We start from the raw sequence: 27,967 nt of genomic DNA, 5'->3' as shown, positions 1-27,967 counted from the left end.
TACATTACAGAAAAATACACAAAAAAACAACAAAAATATGAAATTGACTCAAAATACACAAAACTAAATATTTATACACAAAATGACAACAGAAATGTACAAAACTACACTAAAAAAGATACAAAAATACACAAAATGACTCCAGTATTACATTACAATGGCAACAAAAACAATAATTACACAAAAAAATGCACAAAAAGACAATAGAAAGATACCAAAATACACATAATGACTTTAAAAAACATGCATTACAGAAAAATATAAAAATTAGTAAAAAACACATTTATTAGTTATTATGTTCATGTCTCATAGAATTAAACCAGATAAATCACACACACTATTTTATTTTACACCCATAAATAAACCCTTTATAACACTACAGAGTACAGTATGTACACCTCTATGAACTGTATATACAACCTTCAAACACATACTTATTTGGACATAATTAACTCTACTTAAGCTCCTCCCACTATATGAATACATACTACCGACGGACACTGTACTAGTTTATATAAGATAAAGTTTTTGTAGAAACGTTTATTTCTAATAGTTATAGCAGCTCCTGGTGGCCATGAGTGGAACCGCAGCTTTAAAATCACATTCAGGTCAACCTGGTGGTCAATAGAGGAACTGCAACAACATACAATACATTTGATTTATTTTAACAGACATGAAAGGAAAAGTGCTTTTTATTGTTGTTCAGATATGACATGATTTGCATATTTAGCGTCATCTCGTGTCTACTGGACAAACTACTCACTTTAGTAACTTAAATAAATACTTAGAAATTAGAAATGTTTGATAAAAGAAAGGAAAAGGCCAATTAAACACAAACTTTAGACCGTTTTCAACAATCACATTTCCCCAAATTCCTAAAAACAAACCAAAGGATTTTCTGTTCCTGCAGTTATTGATGACAGTAAACCATATACTGTAAACTGCTAGTTATAATTGATCTACACTAGTCCCACTTTACTGTCAGTAAACTGTACGATAAATATCAATGTTAGTGAAGCGTCAAAGTTGTGATATTTTATACAGTTTACGTGTTTTCTGGAGGAAAGTTTGCTAAACGACTAACAACAGCAACATCAGCAGTATTTAACTGTTTAACCAATGTTTGAGTTTGAAACTTTTGGAAGATTTCTTTGTTGAATAAAATAAGTTAAAACACCATAAAAAACATTGTCAGTGTTTGACTGTTTGGTGTGGGTTTTCTCCACCAGGGGGTGCCTGGGTGCCGTTTTAGCAAGTTTTCAAAATAAAAGCCTGCCGCTTTCTGAGCTGCTGTGATTGGAATCAAAGATCCACATTAAGAGATGAGCTCTCACTTTGAAGGACAGTAAACTAAATTATAAGGAGAATATTAGACGCTTGTAATACATTTAATTTGTAGTTTGTAACAGGGTCAATGACGGCTAAGAATTTTCACTACATGATATTTCATAAAATATTCATCAGACAGAGTTTGCATGAATACTATGATGAAAATAAAAATACTAATACTTATATAAAACTATTATAGAAGTAAAATAGAGTCGAAAAGAATTGTGAATAGATTAAGAGTCATTTTAAAGATTATTTTCTAAACAGAAGTCATGGCCACACAGTAACACCACGTGATATTTGCACACTTTAAATAACAGAATAAATTGCAGAAGTCATATAGTATCAGAAAAGTTTTATTAGATAAAATATCCTTTATTGACCAAGTCCAGCTTAAAAATAATACAAAGAATGTGACTGGGTGGAGTAAGTAATTATATACTAAGTTACTACGTATTAGGAATCGTTTCATGCATTTAAACCTTTTTGGTTGGTTTTCTACACAAAGAAAAATAAGTTTAAAATAATAATAATAATTATTATTATTATTATGGTAATAGCTTTAGTGTGAGTGGATGACTCCGCAGTGACCCATCTCGCCTCTCTCGCTGGGTTGAGGATCTTTGACGGTCCTCTGCGGAGCCTCAGCATCGCCGGGACTGAAGCGTTGATTTTCGGCTTAGTTTTTAGGATTCTCCGGGGCCGTGGACCCGGATAGGGAGGCCCTAAGCCCGGCAGGAGGATTGTGGAAGACCCTAGGATCCTTCCGATTGCCTACAGGTAGGATTTAAACCCACTGAGTGTGTGAAAGTCTGGGGCTGGGACTACCTGCTGGAGCTGTGCGCGCTCACGTTGAAAGTCAATGCTAACGAACGGCATCGCCATGCGCGTGCACCTTCACGAGCTGTTGTGTGTTATTGTGTGAACAACAGTGTGTGTTATTGTGTGAACAACACGATACGGGCAGTTGTGTACTGGGTTTGAATGTGTCCGTGCACGTGCGAGCGTGCATGTGTACGTTGGCGCCAGGTGATAGACGTGTTCGGTGTTACGGACTAAGTCGTGTCTCTGTGTAACTGGTGACTGATTTCCGGGGTGCCGATTCTCTCTGTGTCCTATTTTTTTTTTTTTTTTTACAAATGAATCCCATTTATGGATGTTTCATTTCTATTAGTTAGAGGTTTAACTGTTTTATTCAACTTAATTGTTGGAGGGACATCCTAAACAAATCTGAAAACTAACGTTAGCATGTTTTCTTACGAACTTTCCCTTTAATAGTCGCTTTTGTCCATAGTTAAGAATAATGCTTGATGACAGTTTATAACAAATATTAACGCATAATTGATTGTTACACGAGCTTTTCGTCTAAAACTAGAAACAGACCTATTCGTAGTCTCCAGATAATCCGACAACCAGCAGTTTTCCAACACCTGCCAGGCTGTTGTCGTGGAAAAAAGTTTTCCCTCGATTGTGTTTAGGCTCAAAATGAGATCAAACTACAGAAATGTCGACTACTAACGCAGATATGAACATATAAAGCTATATTCTGTCATTTTACTCGTGCTTTATGTACTTTAAAAGGACTTGAGCCGCTGTTTGTGTCCGAGCTTGTCTCCGCATTCCTGTGTTAGCTTAGCTCAGTTAGCTTCCCTGTAATTAGACACAAACGCTAAAAATAACACGGAAACCAATCGAAAATGATAGAAACTACAGTCTGAGTCAACGGAGAATTATTATTATTATTATTATTATTTAATCAGTTTAAACATGTTTGTTTTTTGCTCTCATGTAAAAGTTTAAAGCTTATGTCTCAAACATACGGACTGCGGACATAAGCGGGCCGTTACAAATTCCGGTTTGGTCCTGATAGCAGAATTAAACCCGTTGTATAGTTAATAATCTGAAAAGCTCTGTGTTTAATGAGCTTTTTATGAATTAATGATTTAATAATAGTTTTTTAAAAAAGTACAAAAACAAACAACTGTTTGACTCAAAGGTGATGCTATTTTTCACCATCATTTCCATTTGTTTTAAGAACCCCAAAAACATAGTATTTGAGGTTTATTTTCCAAAACTCACCTGTTTTCTGGAGTTTTAGCCTCAGAAAAGTTACTTTCAGAGCGCTCATAAAAACAGGCTGATTCACGACCTACTTATGCATGTCTGTGTCATATGTCTGTGGTTCATACACAGAACATCCAATCGTTTTTTTCTGCCAAATCACACCATTTATTAGTCAGTATGTCAGCGTTACAGACACTGAAGAATTATTAAGAGCGTAAACAAAGCAGCAGTACCCCCCCACCCCGTGCACCGACACACAGTCAGTTGTATCAGTGACTGTCTGTCAGAGGCTCAGTGCAGATGTCTGTCTGTTAAACACTGAGAGATGTTTGAGGAAACACTGCATGTGTTTCTCTTCTCTAACTAACTCTGTCTCTCCTCAGCAGAGATCTGCTGCTGCTGCAGCTAACGGGGCTGTTTACACATTCTTAAAGAGACAGTGTCCTGAATGTGATTTACTTTTAAAACTACTTTCAACAACTCAGAGCTGCCCTGAAAAATCATCACTACATCATTTAATCACATTTAGCCTTAATGAAGGAAAAAGTCAAAATGTAGTTATTGTGCTGCTAGTGATTAATAAAAGGGTCTTTGTGGCTCCACTGACTTTGACCTATTATTGTTTTTATTGTAAAACTATTGTTAAAAAATAAATGGTTTATATCACCTATTGTCATTTAGAGTAAAAATATATAGATATGAATATTGGTCCATATCACCCAGGCCTAATGTAACCAAAGCAGTAACGTTTTATCTTGTAAAGGATATGAATGTATAAACTGTGTGAAATGAGGCGTTCAAACACTGTTTAAAGTATGATTTTATTAATATGAGTGTGTTACCTCAATAACTAATAGAAATCACTAGACTGATATGATGCCTTGTTATGTAGCAGTGATGCTAATGCTAATGCTACACTACTTTAGTTAAACAAAGTAAAAAGACTGTGACTATAAGAACATGTCAGACCTTTAGTTTGATGTTAATTATACTTAGAACCAGTTTGATAAATTACTTACATACAATTTAAAAAATATTTGAAAATGACCTTGTTTTAAATTATATTTATTCCTTTTTTCTATTTAGGGTGATGATTTTAAGTAAGTGATTTGGTTTGTTTTATTGGTAAATAACTTTAAAATAGTCCAAATTATTTTAATGAAAAAAATCGTGATATGATATTTTTCCCATATCGTCCACTCCTTGTCAGACATAACAGATCAAACACTGAGCAGGGGAAGAGGATTAAATCTGATCATGTTCTCACGGAGCGCCGCTGTGCGACACAAAAACAGGCGGAGCTTTACAGGCACAGTAAAGTGAAACGGGCACTGATGGCTCTGTGTTTAGGAGTCAGTGATGATTTGCGTTGTTTTTAGATGATGTTTGTGGTGGTTTAGGATGAGTTTAATGCAGCCAGGACTAGGGTTGGGTACAGAAACGCGGTACCCATATGGCACCGGTTCTGACGTAAACAGTAGTAACCAGACCAAATAAGAACGAACATTTCGGTGCCCCACATGTGGCTCAGTAAAAAATAAATGGTTTATATCACCTATTGCCATTTAGAGTAAATGGCAATGGCTCCATATAGCTTTAAAAAAAAAACAAACATTGAAATAGTCACCTTTTTTTATACAAAGGCTATAAAATAAAATCAAGACATAACAATTTATTAACCTAAAATAAATCACATTGTGCTCAGCACCTTCATACTTCACCTCCTTTTTGTAGCCTTTCATATACATTAACTAAAAAAAACCTTTATTTTAAACTGTTTTTAAGTTTCCATTTACATTATTAATATAAATGAAATCAAACATTATTCTATTTAATTATAACTGTATATAATGTAATCCACTGTATTGTCTTCATAGAGAAGGTATTTATGGCTCCAGGAGGACTTTAATCCAGGTGAGATGAGGTTCAATGGTTCCTTGTAGAGTAAAGGTTACAGACCCCTGACCAGGGGAAGAGGGTTAGGAGACCCCACTATCAGAGCTGGACCCTCTCAATTTAATTCATGGGGTGAAACAATGCAGATGATAAGTTGGTTATGTTACTGTTAAATTAATTCATGTACAGCATTTCTGTAAAATAAAAAAACAGAATAAATGTAACCTGTTGTTATGATTTACATCTTTTGAAATGATATAAAATAAATGACCTGTTATTTCAGCCACTGCTTGTTGCAGAATAACTTAATATTGACACTAAAACATTTAAACATTTAGCAAATATATCTAGTCATTGTCAATCTTTACTTCATACAGTACACCAGTTAAGTCAATTATTCATCAGCATGTATGGTTATGCTGTACCCCCCCCACGTTAAAAAAAGGGCACGACCAAATTCTGTGCTGGTGCTACCAACTTTTCCAGTGGCTGCACTGGAAAAGTTAGGTCTGATTTTATCTCAGTGTTTGACAACTGAGCAGAGCAGCCCCACCAAAATAAGAGTGGCCCACAGATACACAAAGAGTGATGAGATCACGACCTACGACCACCTGACCGTGGCTCAGGTGGTAGAGGGTCATCTTCTGATCGAGAGGTTGAGGGATCGATCCCAGTACCTGACTATGTGTCGAAGTGTCCTTGGGCAAGACACTGAACCCTAAGTTGCTCCCAGTGGTCGACTAGCGCCTTGCATGTCAGTCCTGTCCCACTGGTGTGTGAATGTGAGAGTGATTGGGTGAATGAGCTGATATGTAAAGCTTTGAGACTGTTACAGTGGTGATAAAGCTCTATATAAATCAGGTTAGAGGAGGAAGAGGATCTACTGATGACTCCAATGTTTCAATCATTCTCACACAACTTTATTCTGACTTCAAAACAATAACATTATAAATAGTATCTTTCTGAATCACCATAGCAACCACAACCAATACCAGCAGCTGATTGGGCAGGGCCAATGCTTAGACTTTTATTTTGAAGGTATCCTGTTGATTTACTGTTTCTGTCTGTAATGGGACCAGACCAGTCTGCAGGAAAAGTCCAGTTAATGCTGCTGGAGTCAGTGGGCTACACGCACGCACGCACAGACAGACACACACAGACGCACACACGCACGCACACACACAGAGGTTGGTCTGGTCCATGAAGGAGGGGATCCAGACCCATCAGAGATGCTCACACACTCAGAGTGAAAGATGATCCTCCTCTGCAGACACACACACAGACAGACACAGACACACACAGACACACACACACACACACACACACACACACACACACACACACACACACACACACACACACACACACACACACACACACACACACACACACACACACACACACACACACACAGACAGACACACACACTGCGACTCATGTCTTTCTTACTGATACAATGATCAGTTTATACAGATGGTTAGTTTTTATTGCTCCTTGTGAGGACGTTGTCAGGTTTTTGTGAAACCTAAATCATTTTGGTTAATAGATTCTTTGATTCTTTGTTTTATGTCTGAATTAGTTTTGGATCAAGTTGTTCAAGTTCAAAAGGAGCACTGTAAATATTATCTAATGTTTGTAGCCAAAATGTGTGATATGTTGTAATAATAATAATAATAGTTGATCAGGTTTTTATCGCGCTTTTGTATATACAGTATTATTATCCAGTGAAAACAATCTATAGCTGGTGGATTAAAATAGAGCTGATATTGCAGGAAATGAAAGACAAAGATAATATAATAGTTAAAGTAAACAAATCCATTTGTATTGTTTAATTCCCTATTCCTTCCCAATGAGAATCAATAAGGAATCGATAAACATTATCGATAATGGAATTGTAATTGCTAAATTCTTATCAATTCCCATCGCTAGATAACGTAACCTCAGACTCTGGAGGTTTTTTCTTCCGTCTCCATCATTTGAGTGATATATATGTTCACCGATCAGAACCGCCTTCCTGGGCTGCTGGCCAATCAGAGATGGTTACAGGACAGGCTTGTATGCGCTACAGTGAGTCTCTGAGTGCATTAACATCTACACTAGTGTCTATAAAATCTATGTTAATGGAATCACAGAATCAAACAATGAAAACAGAATCTAGTAATAAATATTATCTCCCTGATAAAGACAGTAGCTCTAACAACTGGTAAAATGATAAACTGGTGATATTACAGCCTGTACATGCAGTACAGGGACGCATTTACTCCGCCTCCAGGTCCTAGTGCCTGCCGTCCGGAGAAGTCTGTTTCGTTTACTCCGTTTACAAAGATTCGTTTGTGTTTAATAAGTGCGTGTGAAAGTCTGCATGTTTATGCATCAGTCCATCAGGGCTGCAACTAACGATTATTTTGATAATCGATAAATTTTCTATTATTTTTACGATTAATTGATTGTTAAAAAAGGGCTTTTATCATTTAACATAGACTTTTTAGAGATTTTAACCATTTTGGAGTGTCATATTCTCATCAAAATCATACCTGGAGTTGTTTTTTTTCTGTGTTTGTAATCCTTTGTCGAACTCTTTTGCCATCAAAACACTGACCTATACATACTCTAGCAAATGTCATGAGGAGATTTCCAATGAAGTTTTCATCATGGCAGTCCTTAGGGCTCCTAAAGTAGTTTAAAATCCTGAACAAAGTTTATTAAGGACTCTTTCAGAACATATTTTCACAGAAATAAAACAATAATATTGCAGTAAATTGCATTTTATAATTTTTTCTTGTACACACGGCTTATACCTGGGAAACAGCTTTATAGCTTATGCTTTGAAATTGTAAATAATGAATAATCCTTCAAATAAAGTGCCAATGGCATAAAACAACTTAGATTTTAAACTAAAATTTTAAGTAAAATCCATCAGAAGGTTGTCCAGAAAAAAATTGGACACAAAAAACCTGCTGTCTGAAAAAGATCCGTGAATAGGATTTAAACATTTATGTCTCTCATTCAGTCATAACTTAGCTGCAAGACTGAAATATGAACTGGTAAACAACAAACTGATAGAACATGTTTGTAAAGCTTTAAACAGCAACGTAATCAGCTTTTACGACTACACAACATTTGTTAACATGTTTAAAACATTGTCTAACAATAGTGCACATTGCTGCGGGGTGAGTATCTTGTTGCACAGGAAATCACCAATATTGGTTCATTTCTTCCTAAAACACACAAAATAAATGACAGAATTTAATTATGATCAAATCAGCACCAATATTTCTCACTTATTAAAAAACGACAATCATGTGTCTACATTATATAACTTATTAGTATGTTTGCGTGGAGTAAACTCACCGTGCTGCTGTTTTTGTTTAAGGTGATCGTGCAGAGACGTAGTACAGTTGTGCTAGGTCAGTAGTGCAGAGTTTACAGGTTACTCTTCTTTTCTGAAGGCTCAAAGTAAAGTGGATGATGTTGTTGAATTAGTTGTCTTCTGTTTTTGATCCTTTTTAAACTTACTCTACTGAATTAATAAAAATGACCTGCGTAAAGGTTTTTTCAGATGAAAACATTCTCCGTGAAATCTGTGACCTGCACAACTCAAAGAATCGGAATCGAGAATCGTTAAAATCCAAAAAACGGAATTTTAAGAAATTGATGTCGAAAACAGAATTTGGAAAAAAATAAAACGCATATGCATTTAAATGCAGGGCTGGAGACTGCGACCAAAATAGTCACATATGCGACCATTATTTCAGTGTGTGCGAGTGCGTATGGTGACATTATTTTGGACGGAGCAGCCAAAAAAAAATCTACGAAATTACAATTAATTATTTTAAGTACTTAATTTAAACACACACAAGTTAATTTTAAAATCTTTTTTAAACATAGAAAAAATTATAATTTTTAATTTTTAGTATTTTTTTGTTGGGTTTATTCTTCCACATGTATTTGATATAAAATACTTTTTCTATTAGTTTTTGGTAATTCAGGCTATTTTCTGTTGTTTATAAAAAAAAAATAAATGTAGTTTTGTGTCCTTCAGCTGCTGTGGTGATGAAGGACTGATCTGAACAAACTACACTTCCCATGGAGCTGTGCAGCGGCACTCATCTACCATGGAGCCAGCAGCACACAGGTACACACACACACACACACACACACACACACACACTAAATCACTCCCACATGTTCCTCTGCAGCTTACTGAACTGTTTACCTTTATACGTTGGTTTTCTGGTTGTGTATTTTTCTGTCATTGTTTGGTTTTTTGGAGACGTTTTGTGTGTGTGTGTGCGTGTGTGTGCGAGAGAGACATAGAACACGTCTTCATTTATCACTAGGGATGTACAGATTAATCACGAGGCAGGTAAAAATCGATTCAAAGGTGTCACGGTTCACATCGATACTCTGAAATTGAAGCGCAGTACTTTTTTTTTTTACAGCAGGGGGCGCTATCCATTTAGGATTTGAAATTCAGGACGCACCACCGTGTTTTAAATCAGAAGTGTGGAAACATCTTCAAAACAAAATGAAAGAACATGTGAAATCCAAGGTCAGAGGGTGACAGAGAATAAAATACGTATTGTATTGCAACATCCTTGCTAACACTCACCCCTACGTATTGCGAACCCAGTATCGTGAATCGAATCGTATCAGGAGTTGAGTGAATCGTTACTTCCCTATTTATCACTGATTATGGTAATTTCTGGACTATAAAGCGCACTGTTTTATTGGCCGCATCACAATAACTCAGAATACGAGTCAGAATACGGACGCCATTGCTTCTGAACAAATCCAACGTGGTGATTTGGTAACTTCATACTGTTATGTTACTATTACTATACGTTTACTGTATCCACACTGCTGCTGTGGCTGCGGTCTCTCTCGCTCTCTCTCTCTCTCTCTCTCTCTCTCTCTCTCTCTCTCTCTCTCTCTCTCTCTCTCTCTCTCTCTCTCTCTCTCTCTCTCTCTCTCTCTCTCTCTCTCTCTCTCTCTCTCTCTGACAGCATTTCTCCCTGTCGTTGCTATGGTGAGGCAGTGTGATTCAGTGCGAGCAACAATGATTTAATCTTAACACTTTTCATAGTTCCACCTGGTCTAATGTAATGGAGCTCAATTTTGTGGCAGCATGAAGTTTATAAAACTGGGAAAAATCCACAATTTAGCCGCGTCATTGTTTAAGCTGCAGGGTGTGAGAAAAAAGTAGCAGCTTATTGTTCAGAAATTACGGTAATGGTGGACGCAGGGATAGAAATAGATAAACATTAATAATCCATAAGTAATGTTTGTATCGAGTCCACACACACACACACACACACACACACACACACACACACACACACACACACACACACACACACACACACACACACAGGGTGGCGGCAGTGTGAGTATCAGTGGCGTCGGCAGGTCGTGGTCCTGCACCGCTGCCTCTAAGGATTGTGGGTAATGGGTCCTGCTGTAATCTGATAAAGGAGTGTGTGTGTGTGTGTGTGTGTGTGTGTGTGTGTTCTGCTGGATGTTCTGTAAAGGAGGAGTAAAAACTCACTCACTGAAACATTCCTACACTGTTGTTGTTTTTTTTAATTTGAGTGCTCGTAATATTTGAGATTTGTATTTCTTTTTGTTTTGTGTGATTTTTTTTTTTTTTTTTAAGTCATTTCGCATATTTTTTTATGTGTATATTTTCAGTCACTTACTGTATGGCATGTGTTTTGTGAGTTTTTTAAGGGTGGGGGGAAAAAATAGATTTTGCGATTTATTGTGATTTTTTTTTTTGGATGCCGATTTTATTAATCGGTTCTGCTTCCAAGTATCGATTTTGTTTTTTTGGTTTTTTTTTATTTTTATTTTTCACATTTTAGTAATTATTTATTTTAAGTTTGTTGGGAGTTAGATTTTGGTTAATTTGTTAAAGCAGATATTAGTTCTCCTTACTTTTCCTGCACTTTAGTATGTGATTTTACTGACTAGATATTAGTAAGCTTTATTTTATTTATTTATATCTGTTTATTTTATTCATTTATAGACTGTCCTGTTAAGTTCAGAGAGTGTTTAAGAAGTGCTGTCCACATGTTTACGTGTTTCACGAAACGTGAAGTTAGATATGTTGAAGAGGTAAAGCCATAGATTTGTTTGCTTTATTCTATATAGAGTTGTTTACAGTGGTTTTAAAGGCCTGTGGTTCCTAACCTGTTACTATAGATGTGTTAATCCAGTTCATCATATTAGTGCTGATTAGTGGAAGAACATCTTTAAATAGTTGAGTTGGGATTGGATCTAAAAGACAGGTTGTTGGTTTAGAAGCACTAACTATTGAGGTCAGTTCAGATAAACCAATTGGAGTGAAACTATGTAAATAAAAGCTGCATGTTGAGGATATTTCAGGAGCTGCTTTGTTTAATAAAGTATTGATCACTCCTGCAGGGGGGACATTAGCTTTGTTTCTAATTGTTAGAATTTTATCAGTAAAGAAGTTGATGAAGTCATCACTGCTCAGGTTGACAGGAATAGAGGGTTCAACAGAGCTGTGGCTATTGGAATCTTTTACTATTCAACTTTAATAGTAAAAGGTTCCAGCTTTGCGATGTGCTTTTTTTTTTACAAGTTAAACTCTTTTTCCAAGCAATATGAACTTCTATCATGTTTGAGGAGAGCCACTGGCTTTCTAAATTTCACGATGCCTGTTTTAAAAGACGCAATTCAGATATATACCAGGGGGCTACCTTTTTAAAGGGGACATATCATGTTAAATCCACTGTTTTAGCCCTTAAATGCATTTTGTTGTATATTTAGATTGTTTAGAAGTACAGAAAAGTTCAAATTAATCTCTTCAGATGCTCCGTAGATTTCTTTATTTTCTGTTTTGGTCATATTTTTCAATCTGTTTCGATTTTTCTATTCTCTATTACGTTTTTTGAACAATTACGTCACAGTATTTGCAGCAGAACTGCCAAATTAGTTCATCAACTCCAGGTCCAACACTTCGAGCAAGTCGCCATTTTTATTTCTGGCTTTTATTTTGTAGTCCAAGCTCCAGGATGCAGAAGTTACGAGAGGATAAGTCAAAATGTTGGGTTGTTGGATGTAGTAACCCACACGCTTCAGTACACCGTCTCCCAGCATCAGAACCTTTTCAAAGTGTCTGGTTGAGTTTTATTTTTTATAGAAATGTACCACATCTGTGGGTAAGGTCATTTTAGTGTGTGTGAAGCACTTCAATGATGACTGCTTCATCAACCTCCACCAGTATAAAGAAGGATTTACAGAAAGACTTTGTCTGATTGAGGGTTCAATTCCTTCTATCTTTGGAGACGATGAACAGAGCACTTCGGTAAGCTGTAAATAACGCTAAAAAGTGATGATAAGACGTCCCTGTCATTGTTTTGTTAGCATTAGCAGTTGCGCCGTCTTCATATGTTAGCGCTGTGTGCTCGTTTTAGATCCTTGATGATATGGCCTACGTGATTTAATTTAAGTCTAAAGTTTTCATTAGTCATTTCATTTTGACGTTTTTGTCTTTGTATTAAAATGCATTTCGTGACGTTAGCTTGGCGCTAGCGTTAGCTCGGTGCTTGTGTTAGCTCACTTGTTAGGGTTCTGCAGGTTCATCATCTTCATTTTCATCTCGCTCCACTGGGTCAGACTCTGGCTGGAACATGTAAGGCTGGATGGACAAGTCTAACGTTGTTGACATTTTGTAAATAACCTCTGAATAAAAAGTTTATGCTCCGCTACATAATCGTATCTCTTCTATCAAACTACAAAAATGGCCGAGCAGGGTGGAGTTGAACCTGGAGAGGGGGCGGGGTATGAAATGTCTCATTTGCATTTAAAGAGACAGCACCAAAACGAGTTGCTCTTAGAAGTACATCAGAAAAGGGGTAGAAAAGGGGTGGAGCTATAATAATGAGGAATTCAGACCCAAGCAGTGCAGTTCCACTTTATATAGACCACAACTGTATGATTTATATCTAAAAAGGAAGGATTTAAAACCATGATATGTCTCCTTTAAGACATATCGTCTTCTTTTTAAGTGCAGCAACAGCATCCAGAGCTGTGTGCACTGACAACATTGCACTGTTGACAAGATCATTTATTTTCTCTGTCGTTAGACATTGATAGCTACTCTCTGTTGAGATATCATATGGATCAGAGGTAAACAGTGATGGAAGTAAATCTTTAAATCTAGCTACAGCTTTTTCAGACAGTGATCTACTATAGTGTACTCTACTCTCAGAGTTTAATCAGGCTGATATTCTGAATTCAAAGGATAACAGGAAGTGATCTGAAAGAATAGGATTTTGAGGATAAATTATCAGGTGATCAATATCTAAACCATATGTAGAACAAGGTCCAGGGCATTATTAAGATAATAAGTTGGTTTGTTTACATTTTGTGTCAAGCTGATTGAATCTAATAGTGAGATAAATAATTTATTTAAGCTGTTGTTTTTATCATCAACATGAATGTTAGTCACCTACTATGATAACTTTATCAGTGTGTGTGTGTGGCCTGTCTGAACATGACTGAGAAGGTAGAAGAGGAGGGAAAGTTATTCGACACCTCAGCCAGTGTGTGTGTGGGGGAGGTGCATGTGTGTCTCAGTGTGTGTGTGTGGGGGAGGTGTATTTTCACCCTAGGCTCCGTCTGAATGTCTCTTTGTGTTTTTATCTCCGTCTGCAGTCGCTGAGCGGCGCCTTCAGGTGTGCGTCTACGTTTGTTGTTGTGTGTTTTCTCTCCTGCTCGACAACAGTTCACACACTGTGTGTTCACTTTAGTTTAGATCAGTGTGTTACTGTTTTAGAATAAAACCACACACACACACACACGCACACACACACACACACACACACACACACGTGTGTTCCTCGTTGTGTTGAAGCAGTTCACTGATCAGCAGACATTAAAAAGTCCAGCATAGGTTCACGTCCCTCACTAGAGTGGTTCTCAACCTTTTTAGCCCCAAAATAAAGGTCCCAGAGAGTGGAGACCCTCACTGTATCTGAACATTACACTTACATTTATTTATTCATCTGAATAATATCCACTGTTATCCAGGAACGTTTATTATTATTATTATAGTCATCTTAAAGATGGAAATCCTGCTTTTAATCACTAATAAAATGGTTCAAAGTGACCAAAAATGTGGTGAAATCATGAAATATGGTGAAAAGAGGTTAAAACTGACAATAATGGATCAATATATGTGACATTAGATGTAGAAGTGGTAGAAATGGTTTATAAGTGATGAACATGTCTGGAAAGTGGAAAAAATGTGTAAAGTCATTGAAATGTGATGTAGAAGTGTCAGAAATGGGAGAAATATAGCAAAAATACATTAAAAGGAGCAAAAATATGACAAGAAAAAGTGATGAAAATAGATTAAAATATGGTGAGTTTGGTGGAGTTGTAGAAAAAGTGTAAAAATATGTAAAAATAGGCTGAAATTGTTAAAAAAATATTCTGGTTGTTGAAGGCATCTGGAGACCCCCTCCCAATGTTTCTCAAGTGGGGTACTGACCCCAAGTTTGAGAACCCCTGCCTCACTGAACAGTCCTGATCTTCTCTCCCTGTTCAGGGTTGTGGACCTGCAGAACCTCTGAGAACCTTGAGGAGCAGATACTGTGAGGGTAGCCTCTCGTGCCGGGTTCCCCCTGACTCCGCCCCCTCATCCTGGTCCTGGTCCTGGACCTGGTCCTAGACCTGCTGAGCATGGCCGGCCTGAGGCTGTGCTGGGCCGTGGCCTCGGCCGCTCTGCTGCTGATGCTCCACACTGACGGTAAAAAACACTCAGAGGGAAGCACTTCCTGTGGATTTTCAGAGTGTTGGTAGTGGTGTTAGAGCTTCACTGGTGATTGTTATCTTTTAGATAATAGTTGTCTTTTTTTAATATTCTGCTCATTTAGTTTTGAAAGATTTTCTTCTCTGACAGATCCAGATGTGTAGTGTGTAGTTTAATGTTTAGTTATTGTGAGTCAGCAGCTGTCCGTGCACTCAGGAAGCTGTTGAGCTTATTACTGCCGCTCCAATTTCCTGTCTGCACACCAGCGTTTCCTGGAGCAGCGCTAGCGGCGCTAAGCGCTCCAAACACTCTTTGTTCTCCGGAAACATTGCTCAGGACCCCAAGGACCAACCGGAGCTCCACAACACAGATCACTTCCTCCATTAAACACCAGAGAGAGGAACCACTTTCAGCGACTAAAGTCGATGTTTGGCTGTTTCTGATTGGTCCAGCTGCAGGTCAGAACCCGGATCATGTCCTCCAGGGGACTGGTGTAAAACCTGAGGTGCGTCGTCCCGGTGAGGACTCAACCGTGCCTCCTGAGGACCTTCCTCGCTTCCTGAGCTGTTTCTGCTCTGGTCACTGTCCTGATGACGCTGTCAACAACACCTGCCAGTGAGAACCTTTAAACCCCCACATCTGTTACGCACGTCTGTATGCACACACTGACTGTATGCGTGTGTGTGTGTGCGCGCGCGTGTGTGTGTGCGTATGCGTGTGTATGTGTAGAACAAACGGTCAGTGCTTCGCCATCATTGAGGAGGATGACCTCGGTGAAGTTCAGCTCACATCAGGATGTATGAAATACGAAGGATCACACTTTCAGTGCAAGGTACACAACATCTACACAATCTGTCACACACTATATATGGTCTTAAATGTGTGTGTGATCTGATTGGCTGCTGTGATTGATTGACAGGACTCTCCTAATGCTCAGACCAGGAGGACCATAGAGTGCTGCAACATAGATTACTGCAACAGAGAACTGCAGCCTACACTGCCCCCTATGGACACTACAGGTACTACACACACTGCTCCCTATATATCAGGGGTCCCCAATCCTGGTCCTCAAGGGCTCCTATCCATCATGTTTTAGATGTTTCTCTCTTCCAACACACCTGATGAAATGACCAGGATCATTATCAGGGTTCTGCAGAGCTTGATGATGATGTCATCATTTGAATCAGGTGTGTTGGAAGAAGGAAACATCTAAAACATGCTGAATAAGGGCTCTTGAGGACCAGGATTGGGGACCCCTGATATAGAGAGAAGCCCCTGACTGTAGCCTGCAGTTCGGGGCGGCGCTCAACGTTCAATAAATGAATCGTGTTCAGACTTACTCTAACTCTAACCATATCTATTATTTATGCCTATAGAATTATGTAACATATATAATTATTTATATGGCACAATTTACTTTTTTTGAGGTTGATTATTTTTAACTGTATGAGAATCACACAGCACAATAGCATGATGCATTAAGCTCCGCCCCGAACTGTGAACTTAAAGCCAATAGCATGCTGATGTTAAGCTCCGCCCTGAACTGTGTACTGCAGTTCAGGGGTACTTCCCTATGGACACTGCAGGTACTACACACTATATATATACTGTATATACACACACACAGATATCATATATAAAGGCTAGATGTCTGACAGTGTGTGTGGAACCAGAGTGAAGGTGAGTGATCTGCTCAACGTAAATACTTTTATCTCACTAAAATCTGGACAGATTTACATATGGTTTGTTTTCTTACAAACGTTATTAACTTGGCTACAATTCTGCATGTTTTCAAATGTAAAAATTGCAGATTTTGTCTTAAAAAAACAACTTAATCATGCAGCATAGTTGTTTAAGGCTGAGAAAACCTGATTTAACTTATTAAAAAAGTTTGTTAAAAAACATCTTACGTTAAGTTTCCTTTAACAAATTACTGAGTGAAGATTAAAGTGAAGATTTCAGACATTTGTGCAGCTACGGATGCTGTAATCAGCGTTCTGTTAGAACCAGAGCCTGTGGGATCACTTTTCACATGTAACATATTAAAATAGTATGACTATATTTAGGATAATCATTAGTTACTTAGTGGAAGTATTTACAGTATAGGTCCTGTTACAAAGGGACAGTGATGCTGACACAACACAAGTTCTTTCTCGAGGGATTTACACATGCAACATTTAATGATGTATATTTTTAAAGGGAAATTTTGCACCTTTTTTTTGTTGCAAATAATTGTCACATTTACAAAATATTACTAATATAATACACTACTTTGAATTATTACTTGTTTAAACTAAACATAATATTTTTCCCGTTGTCATTCTGTATGCTGAGTTTTAGTAGCTCATACTGTTGGGAATGGAAAGGGAAAATAAGTGGGTAATCTAAAATTATTGACCAGAAGTGTAATATATTTATCCATAAATGCAGTGTTATAACGACACCTCTGACCTTCATAACAAGCTAAACCGTAGAAAATTGATAGAATATTGAGCAAGTTATTGTTATTTAAAACGTACATGAACCACTACTGCACAGTGTCATGTGGAAGCGAGCTGACATCTAGTCTTTATACAGTATATACTGTATGTCTATGCACACACACACTGCCCCCTGTGGACACCACAGGTACCACACTATATATATATATAACACACACACACACACACACACACACACACACTGGCCCTACTGGACACATCTAGTACTACACACATACACAGCAGGTACAAACAAAGTACACGACATGATGATGATGTTTTGTCTCCTCAGAGAACAGCCCTCATTGGTTGGCCTTCCTCATCTCTATGACTGTCTGCTGCTGCACTTTGATCTGTGTGACAGTCGTCTGCTACTACAGGTACACACACACTCATACACACACACATACACAAGGCAGTGAGCGTTATTGTAATTTGTGTTGAATCTATTAATAACTTTATTGATGAACTGGTTCCAGGTATAAGTGGCAGAGTGAGCATCAGCGTTTCCACAAAGACGTGGAACAGGAAGTGTTTATTCCAGCAGGAGAATCTATCAAAGATCTGATTCATCAGAGCTCAGGCACCGGCTCAGGGCTCCCCCTGCTGGTAGGAGGACCACACACACACACACACACACACACACACACACACACACACACACACACACACACACACACACACTGGGTGCTGAGTCATGTTGTTTTCATTGACAGGTGCAGCGAACCATCGCTAAGCAGATCCAGATGGTTCGTCAGATTGGTAAGGGCCGCTACGGGGAGGTGTGGCTCGGCCGATGGAGGGGAGAGAAAGTAGCCGTCAAAGTGTTCTTCACCAGGGAGGAAAGCAGCTGGTTCAGAGAGACTGAGATCTACCAGACGGTCCTCATGAGGCACGACAACGTCCTAGGTACCACATCATTCAATTACATCGTTTCATTAGATTTTATTTGCACAAACAACATGACAACATGTACAGTATACAGTAGTTAAGAGAACATAGCTGTGCAGGAGTGAGTGAGAAGACTATTAGAGGTCTTATAAGACCACCTCCATAAAGTCAATTTAAACATGAACAGCATGAGCAGGTAGGTCAATGTTTTAAATATATATACACTTGTTACAGATTACTTGTGTATTAACAAAGAGTCCAAAGTGGATTTAGTTTTTAGAGAGAGATAAATAATTCAGAGGGATGGTCCTCTATATTTGACTGTATTTGTTTTGGTTGAAGTTCTACAGAAGGACAGATGCTAATCTCTGCTATAGTAGGCATGAGCATCAGAAGAATATGTGGAAAAAATTGGTACAAGCTCTGAGTATAACATTGGACATATGCACATCTTTATACATGAAGAAACAAGTGCAATAGATGTTAACATTATATATTGTCACAACATTGTATTTCCTGCAGAGAGCAGATCAGGACAATCTGTTTGAACAATTCATAATTCTTAGAATGTTTTTTGTATCAATAAAATCTTATTCAGATATGTTTGGCATGTAGCACCCCAAGTAGTTTAGAAAACAAGGGTAAAACAGAAATCAGTCTGTAGTTGTTAAACAAACTGGAATCACCAGATTTGAACAAAGGAGTTACTTTGGCTAATTTAAGATGTGTAAGTACAACTCCTCAAGGGCTCAATAATACAGGAAGCTACTTTCTTTTTTAGACGAGCTCTAATTTCATTGTGTTCTGGTGCTGCGTCCCTCATCTTTAATATTGTCTGAAGTTCTTCATTTGGAGTTGGAGGATCAAATGCATTTAAATGAGTCATGTTTAGCACATTTTATAGAAGTAAGTTTTCCTCTTAAAGGTGCAGTAGGTAACTTGGAGGAGAGAGAGGACTTAGCATCAAATTTGAACAAGTACAACTTTCAGATCCCTCCCTCCCTGCTGCTCTCCTGCCCTGCCTCCAAAGCTCCTCCCCCAGAGGCTGGCGTGTAAACCACACAACTAAACTAGGGTCCCCTCCAACCTGGATGTGTGCCGGAGATGGGGAGTGTTTGATGTCTTGGCTCTTCCTCCTTCCTTTATCTCCTCCCCCCAGGCTGAGCGCCATAGAAACACTACCTTTGAATATTGTAGCTCGTCCACGTCAGGTCACGCTGCTGCGATCTCACACACTTCTAATCACTTGGTGGAAATAAAAGTGCTGATATGCTCAGTTGTGGTGGATTCTAGCAATTTGCAGTAGGCGGGACTTAATGAGCCTGTTTTTTTTTTTTTTTTTTTTTTTTTTTAACAGATTACTAGTTTCATGTAATGCTGTCTTTACATAGTGACAGTTTTAGCAAATATGACAAAAAATCACTTTTATAAGTTACCTACTGCACCTTTAATACAATATCTTTAGCAAGTGAAGGACCAATATTCACCCAAAAAAACCAACTATTTTCTATGTCTATAGGATTATCATCATCTCTGATGCCATTAGAAAACTGAGGTGGTATACTTCTGGTTGTTTGCAGTTAGGTCTTCAATTCTTCACGTTCAATTACGGGGTCACCATTTTTTTCAAATTACAATTAAAATTAAAATTATTACTCTTCCTCTGAACATCAACTATAATTGTTCTCAATTATTACAGTTTAATTACAATCACAATCACTTTAATAAATAATCCTTATTAAACATAACCTTCTTCTTGTGTTAGCTTTTTATTAGCAACTCTAATGCTAACGGGTCAGTTTGACCCATGTCTTAATATTTATTAGAGTATTTTACAGCTGATTTACCTATAATTTAATTATTTTATCACCTATTGATTACCTTGTTAAGCTTCCTAATCAATGAATATATTAGTGATAATAATGGTAAAATGATCGTGAAGAGAACAGACAGGTAGTGGGAAAAGTTTGTGAAACATTTCATTTATAATATATTCATATTTATTATAAATTAAACTTTATAGAATTTCATCACAATATCATTTAAAAAGAGAATTATCTGAAGTCAATTACAATTAAATTATGATTACAACAGCAACAGATTTCTCCAATTACAATTACTGTTAGTTATGTAATATTGTATTGATTACAATTATAATTGACCCTAACCCTGATTAATGATGAGGGCGTGGCTTCATGGCGTTTATTGATTGCCCCCCCCCCCCCCACACACAGGCTTCATCGCCGCAGACATCAACGGCAGCAGTGCGTTCACGCAGCTCTTTCTCATCACCGACTACCACGAGAACGGCTCCCTGTACGACTTCCTGCGTCTGAGCACACTGGACACGCACGGCCTGCTGCGATTGGCCTATTCGGCGGCGTGCGGCCTGTGCCACCTGCACACAGAGATCTACGGCACGCAGGGGAAGCCCGCCATCGCACACCGGGACCTGAAGAGCAAGAACATCCTCATCAAGAAGAACGGATCCTGCTGCATCGCTGACCTCGGCCTGGCCGTCAAGTTCAACAGGTCAGGGGGCGTGGCTAGGGGATTATTCATCTGTTAAAAATATTTGATCAATTCTTAATTATAATATTATACACAAAATATTTTAAATATTTTTGATCCATTAACTAACAAGATGGATTAAAAACAAAAGCTATATTTGATTTATATTTTTTTGTAAACAATTATTCTAACGTTGTGTGGTGTGGTTGCCCTAGCGACACTAACGAGGTGGACGTCCCTCTGAGTGCCCGTGTGGGGACGCGTCGCTACATGGCTCCTGAGGTTCTGGACCAGAGTCTGAATAAGAGCAGCTTCCAGGCCTTCGTCATGGCCGACATGTACAGCTACGGCCTGTTGGTGTGGGAGATGGCCCGCCGCACCGTCACTGGGGGTACACAAACACACACACACACACACACACACACACACAACTAATCCACACAGACAGTGAGCTGTGCTGACGTTGTTGTTGTTCTTTTTGGGGGTAAGCTACGAATCTAGATTACCATTTTTCACACTAACTTCAGTGTGTGCTGGATTACGAAGCTCGCTAACGTCTTACGGAGCTAAATCACCATGGTAACTTTTGCTGAACGACTAACCTGGTCAAGCGCAGGTTTTGTTCTGGCTAGGATCTTAGCAAGTGATAAAGTCCCGCCTCCTGACCAATCAGATCACTTAGAAAACGAGCTGTCCAATAAAAGGTGATGTGTGAACACGTCACTGTGTGGATCTGATCTGATTCTAACGGGAGATAAAATAATTAGACATTGATGCAATCCTTTCATTTACTGATGACATCATTTAGTAAACAGATATTTATATCTGATAAGCTGATAAAGCCTGTGTGCATCAGGCGCTTTCACACCCACACAATATATTAATGAATAAATTCATTCATTAATGTATTGTGTGGTGATACTGAGAGCCTCGGTCCTGTAGATCCGTGGTTCCCAAACTAGGGTACGTGTACCCCTAGGGGTACATGAGCACATTGCAGGGGGTACTCAGACAGATTTAACAAATGATTAAAAACTGTTGGGAAAAGTTCCTTGTTCCTTTTTAGGCTTTTTTTATTTTAGCACATTCACCACAATTTACCTATTGCTCAATAAACTACTATATTTTCCTGTATTTAAACAGGATTTTTTTATACTGTAAAGGCCATTTTATCACACTTCTGGCAATAGGAGACAATAATTGGCTACATTTTATAATTAACATGTATTTACTATTGAAGTAATCACATATAATTTGTATGATATATTGTTTTTTTTTTTACACACATTGTTTGAATTTGTAGATGAAGCCTTAGGAAACCAATGTTTGAGTCACATTTAGGGGTTTATGAGAACTCGCTGTTCCACATATAAACAAAACATGAAATTATGAAGATGGTAATTACAGTGTGGCAAAAAGTATTTAATCAGCCACCAATTGTACAAGCTCTCCCATTTATAAAGATGAGGTCTGTAATTTTCATCATAGATAAACCTCAACTATGAGAGACAACATGAGAAAAAAAATCCAGAAAATCACATTGTAGGATTTTTAATGAATTAATTATTAAATCCCTCTGTAAAATAAATAGTTGGTCATCTACAAACAAGCCAGATTTGTGTCTCTCACAGACCTGTAACTTCTTTAAGAGGCTCCTCCTCCACTCGTTACATGTATTAATGGAACCTGTTTGAACTGGTTATCAGTATAAAACACACCTGTCCACAACCTCAAACAGTCACACTCCAAACTCCACTAAGACCAAAGAGCTGTCAAAGGACACCAGAAACTAAACTGTAGACCTGCACCAGGCTGGGTAGAGTGAGTCTACAATAGGTAAACAGCTTGGTGTGAAGAAATCAACTGTGGGAGCAATTATTAGAAAATGGAAGACATACAAGACACCGATAATCTCCCTCCATCTGGGGCTCCAAGATCTCACCCCGTGGGGTCAAAATGATCACAAGAACGGTGAGCAAAAATCCCAGAACCACACGGGGGGGCCTAGTGAATGATCTGCAGAGAGCTGGGACCAAAGTAACAAAGTCTACCATCAATAACACACTACGCCACCAGGGACTCAATCCTGCAGTACCAGACGTGTCCCCCTGATTAAACCACTACATGTCCAGGCCCGTCTGAAGTTTGATAGAGAACATCTAGATGATCCAGAAGAGGATTGGGTGAAGGTCATATGGTCAGATGAAACCAAAATAGAACTTTTTGGTAAAAACTCAACTTGTCGTGTTTGGAGGAGAAAGAACACCATACCTACTGTAAAGCATGGGGGTGGTAACATCATGATTTGAGGCTGTTTCTCTGCAAAGGGACCAGCATGACAATGATCCCAAACACATCGCCCTGGCAACAAAGGAGTGGCTTCGTAAGAAGCATTTCAAGGTCCTGGAGTGGCCGAGCCAGTCTCCAGATCTCTAACCATAGAAAATCTTTGGAGGGAGTTGAAAGTCCGTGTTGCCTAGCGACAGCCCCAAAACATCACTGCTCTAGAGGAGATCTACATGGAGGAATGGACCAACATACCAGCAACAGTGTGTGAAAACCTTAAGTGGGAGAACTTACACAATTAGTGGCTGAATAAATACTTTTTTGCCTCACTGTATGATATGAAGGGGGGTACACATGATTTGACAAAAATGCAAAGGGGTACATGGGACAAAAAGAATGGGAATCGCTGCTGTAGATAATATAAATATATTCCACCTAATGATGTAGATCTGTATAAACACAGCATCAGAGACACAGACAAGGTAAAAAAGAAAGTGAACAGAGTGTTTATTCTTCATTTATAATCTCATCAATTAACACTCATCAATTCCTGCATTAATTACTTTCTGCTTTTACTGCAGCAACAGTGTTGTTTTTGATCTGAATTATGGATTCAAATTTTTATAGACTTATTCCTCATTTGTGACATTCTACAGTTCTCTGTGTGTGATTGGTCTGACGCTGTAATATCCTTCTCCGTCACTAGAGTGCACTGGTTAACCAGACAGAAATCAACACACTTAGGTCAGACTGTTGTGATCTAGATTCCTAGAACAGCTTCTCTCTGACAGACAATGTTTGGTTAGCTGAAGCCCGCTAACGGAGATGAATCCAGAATATAGTTATCTAGATCTGTAACATAGGCCCTTTGTGTAATGTTGTTGTTTAACGTTAACGTTGTTGTTGTGTGCAGGCATGGTGGAGGACTACCAGTTGCCGTACTATGAGCTGGTTCCATCTGATCCGTCCTATGAAGACATGTTGGAGGTCGTTTGTGTGAAAGGAAGCAGACCTAGTGTTTCTAACCGCTGGAACAGTGACGAGGTAACACACACACACTACAGTACACACACACACACACACACACACTACAGTACACACACACACACACACACACACTACAGTACACACACACACACACACACTACAGTACACACACACACACTACAGTACACAAACACACACACACTACAGTACACAAACACACACACACTACAGTACACACACACACACACACTACAGTACACACACACACACACACACACTACAGTACACAAACACACACACTACAGTACACACACACACACACACACTACAGTACACAAACACACACACTACAGTACACACACACACACACACTACAGTACACACACACACACTACAGTACACAAACACACACACACTACAGTACACAAACACACACACTACAGTACACACACACACACACACACTACAGTACACAAACACACACACACACACTACAGTACACACACACACACACACTACAGTACACACACACACACACTACAGTACACACACACACACACACACTACAGTATACACACACACACACACACACACAACAGTACACAAATACACACACACACACACACTACAGTACACACACACACACACACACTACAGTACACACACACACACTACAGTACACAAACACACACACACACACACACACTACAGTACACACACACACACACACTACAGTACACAAATACACACACACACACACTACAGTACACACACACTACAGTACACACACACACACTACAGTACACACACACACACACACTACAGTACACACACACACACACTACAGTACACACACACACACACACACTACAGTATACACACACACACACACACACACACACACACTACAGTACACAAATACACACACACACACACTACAGTACACAAACACACACACACACACACTACAGTACACACACACACACACACACACTACAGTACACACACACACACACTACAGTACACAAACACACACACACACACACACACTACAGTACACACACACACACACACTACAGTACACAAATACACACACACACACACTACAGTACACACACACTACAGTACACACACACACACACACACACACTACAGTACACACACACACACACACACACTACAGTACACACACACACTACAGTACACAAACACACACACACACACACTACAGTACACACACACACACACACACTACAGTACACACACACTACAGTACACAAACAAACACACACACACACAGTAAAAACCTGGATCAATAAATCCTGATAGCTCTCTGTTAGCTTCACTAACCAAACATTCAATCCCAGATCAGCTGATTACCAACAGGTTAAAGGGGCGGAGTTATCAGCGTCTAACAAATCACAAACAGAGCAGCCTACATTAGCATGAAGGAACAGATGGTTAGTGTGTGTGTGTGTGTGTGTGTGTGTGTGTGTGTGTGTGTGTGTGTGTGTGTGTGTGTGTGTGTGTGTGTGTGTGTGTGTGTGTGTGTGTGTGTGTGTGTGTGTGTGTGTGTGTGTGTGTGTGTGTGTGTGTGTGTGTGTGTGTGTGTGTCGGTGGGCGCGTGCGATCTGACATTCAGCATCAGATCAAATCTATCACAAAAACATCTTCTACCACCTAAAGAACATCTCCAGAGTGAAAGGTTTAATGACTCAGAAAGATCAGGAGAAACTGGTCCATGCTTTTATCTCCAGCAGACTGGACTATTGTAATGGTCTTCATCAAACATCTACAGCTGGTTCAGAACGCTGCAGCTCAGGTCTGAACCAGAACAAAGAGGTCAGAACACATTACACTGGCTCCCAGTCAGCCTCAGAGGAGACTGTAAAGTTCTGCTGCTGGTTATAAATGTGTGAATGGGTTTGGTCCAGAATACATCAGTGAGATGTTAGTCAGGTATGAACCCAGCAGGTCTCTGAGATCTATGGACACAGGTCAGATAGTGGAGCCCAGAGCTCACAGTAACCATGGTGATGCTGTGTTTAGTTGTTATGCTGCAAAGAAGTGGAACAAACTGCAGCAGAGCTGAAGTCAGCATCACATGTGAACATTTTAAAATCAAAGTTAAAGGAACTTTTTTTCTATGATTGAGAGAGATTTATGGTCATGTTGATGATGTCATGATGATTTTACTGATGATTTTAAATGTTCTTATTGATTTTAAACAATTGAATGTTTTATCATGTAAAGCACATTGAGTTGCCTTGTGTATGAAATATACGCTATACAAATAAATTTGCCGTGTGTGTGTGTGTGTGTGTGTGTGTGTGTGTGTCCTCAGTGCCTCAGAGCCATGCTGAAGCTGATGTGTGAGTGCTGGGCTCATAGCCCCGCCTCCCGCCTCACCATTCTCAGAGTGAAGAAGACTCTGGCTAAGATGGTGGAATCACAGGACATCAAGATCTGAGAGCAGGCTCTGCCCACTCCACTGCTGGCTCCACCCCTCAGGAGGTGGAGTTTAAAGGACGCCTTCATCAGAATATAGAAATTCAGCCCTTGGTCATCAGGGGAGGAGCTTTAGCATATGACATGCCTCCTTTATAATTATCTCCACCCACTCCCTCAATTAAGGGAGGATCTAAAGGACATGCCCACTTTGCATTCAAAATATACTAATCTGGAGGATATATAAAAGCTCCGCCCTTTTTTGCTCTTGTCATTAAGAGGTGGAGATAAAAAAAAAGACTAAAGGCCACACCCCCCATTGTTCTAATGTAGCGCTGCTTTCATCATCGGGACTTAAAGGATCTAAGCTCCTCCTCCTTTTCCTTTTTTCAACGCTTTCTGTGAAAGCCGGATTTTGGCGGGAAATGGGGGTGGGGCGGGGCTCTGATGTTTGCAAGGAATGAACTTTAGTTAAATCCCATGGTCACTTCCTGTTTCCTGTCCTGAGGCCATGGTCACTTCCTGTTTCGCTCACATTACTGAGGTACTATTATTTTACTCTGTATATAAACGTTGCCACGGTGACGTCTGCCGTCCTGTTTGTCCCTTTCGTCCGTCTTTGAAGACAATTTAACAACTTTATTATGAAATGTGTCTGATTGGTCGAGGACAACATCATTGGGCGGAGACCAAGTCATTTAGGTAAACATTTGATTTGATGAGTGAAGACATCAAGCCGCACCCACTTTTTAAACATAGATGTTTACTCATTTATATGCACATGTTAGCTCCGCCCACTGATGTTGGACTCGTCCAATCACGTTGTTGCTAAAATCATCCGATCTTGAATATCTTCATTTATTCCAAAATAAAATTGGAAAAAAGCCGATGAGAAAACTGGGAGTCATAGAGTTAGGTTAGTTTAAGCTCCGCCCACTACGTAGACGATCTGACAGTTACAGACTAATTGTCACTCATTCAACATATTTTATTTTGTCAGACTCTTGGTTAATAATCGAACTTCCTGTTTGCTTGCAACGTGTTATTAGTAACGTATTTGTTGTTATTTAAAATGTGTGTTTGTCGTTTTTCTCGTTGAGACGTATTGGGATTAGCAGCCGCTAGCGTAATCGGCGGTGTTCAGCGTGGCACCTGCAGTGCACGTGTGTGGTCGACAGGGGGCGGAGCTTCTCTGTCTGCTTTGTGCCTTATTATGAGTTTACTGTACGCAGTCTGTCCAATGTACCCGTTTATCAGTAAATATTAAATAACCTTATTTTAGTAAACAACA

The 27,967-nt window shown here is 39.0% G+C and overlaps 1 protein-coding gene across 1 annotated transcript; it reads left to right on the top strand.

Annotated features, from left to right (window-relative positions):
• The first annotated feature begins 1,949 nt into the window (after positions 1-1,949).
• LOC114476884 (bone morphogenetic protein receptor type-1A-like) lies at positions 1,950-27,967 on the top strand. The gene is made up of 13 exons (XM_028468878.1): positions 1,950-2,109; positions 9,332-9,424; positions 14,870-15,070; positions 15,526-15,688; positions 15,803-15,905; positions 15,993-16,092; positions 17,846-17,933; positions 18,033-18,162; positions 18,270-18,462; positions 20,679-20,976; positions 21,171-21,346; positions 24,155-24,285; positions 26,573-27,967. Exons 3-13 carry the CDS (start codon positions 15,004-15,006, stop codon positions 26,696-26,698), a joined length of 1,575 nt encoding a protein of 524 aa, XP_028324679.1. The 5' UTR covers positions 1,950-2,109; positions 9,332-9,424; positions 14,870-15,003; the 3' UTR covers positions 26,699-27,967.

Source organism: Gouania willdenowi, chromosome 15 (genome assembly GCF_900634775.1).
Source record: "Gouania willdenowi chromosome 15, fGouWil2.1, whole genome shotgun sequence".
NCBI lineage: Eukaryota > Metazoa > Chordata > Actinopteri > Blenniiformes > Gobiesocidae > Gouania > Gouania willdenowi.
Note: the sequence above shows the minus strand (reverse complement) of the source record. Positions and strands in the feature narration are given on the sequence as shown.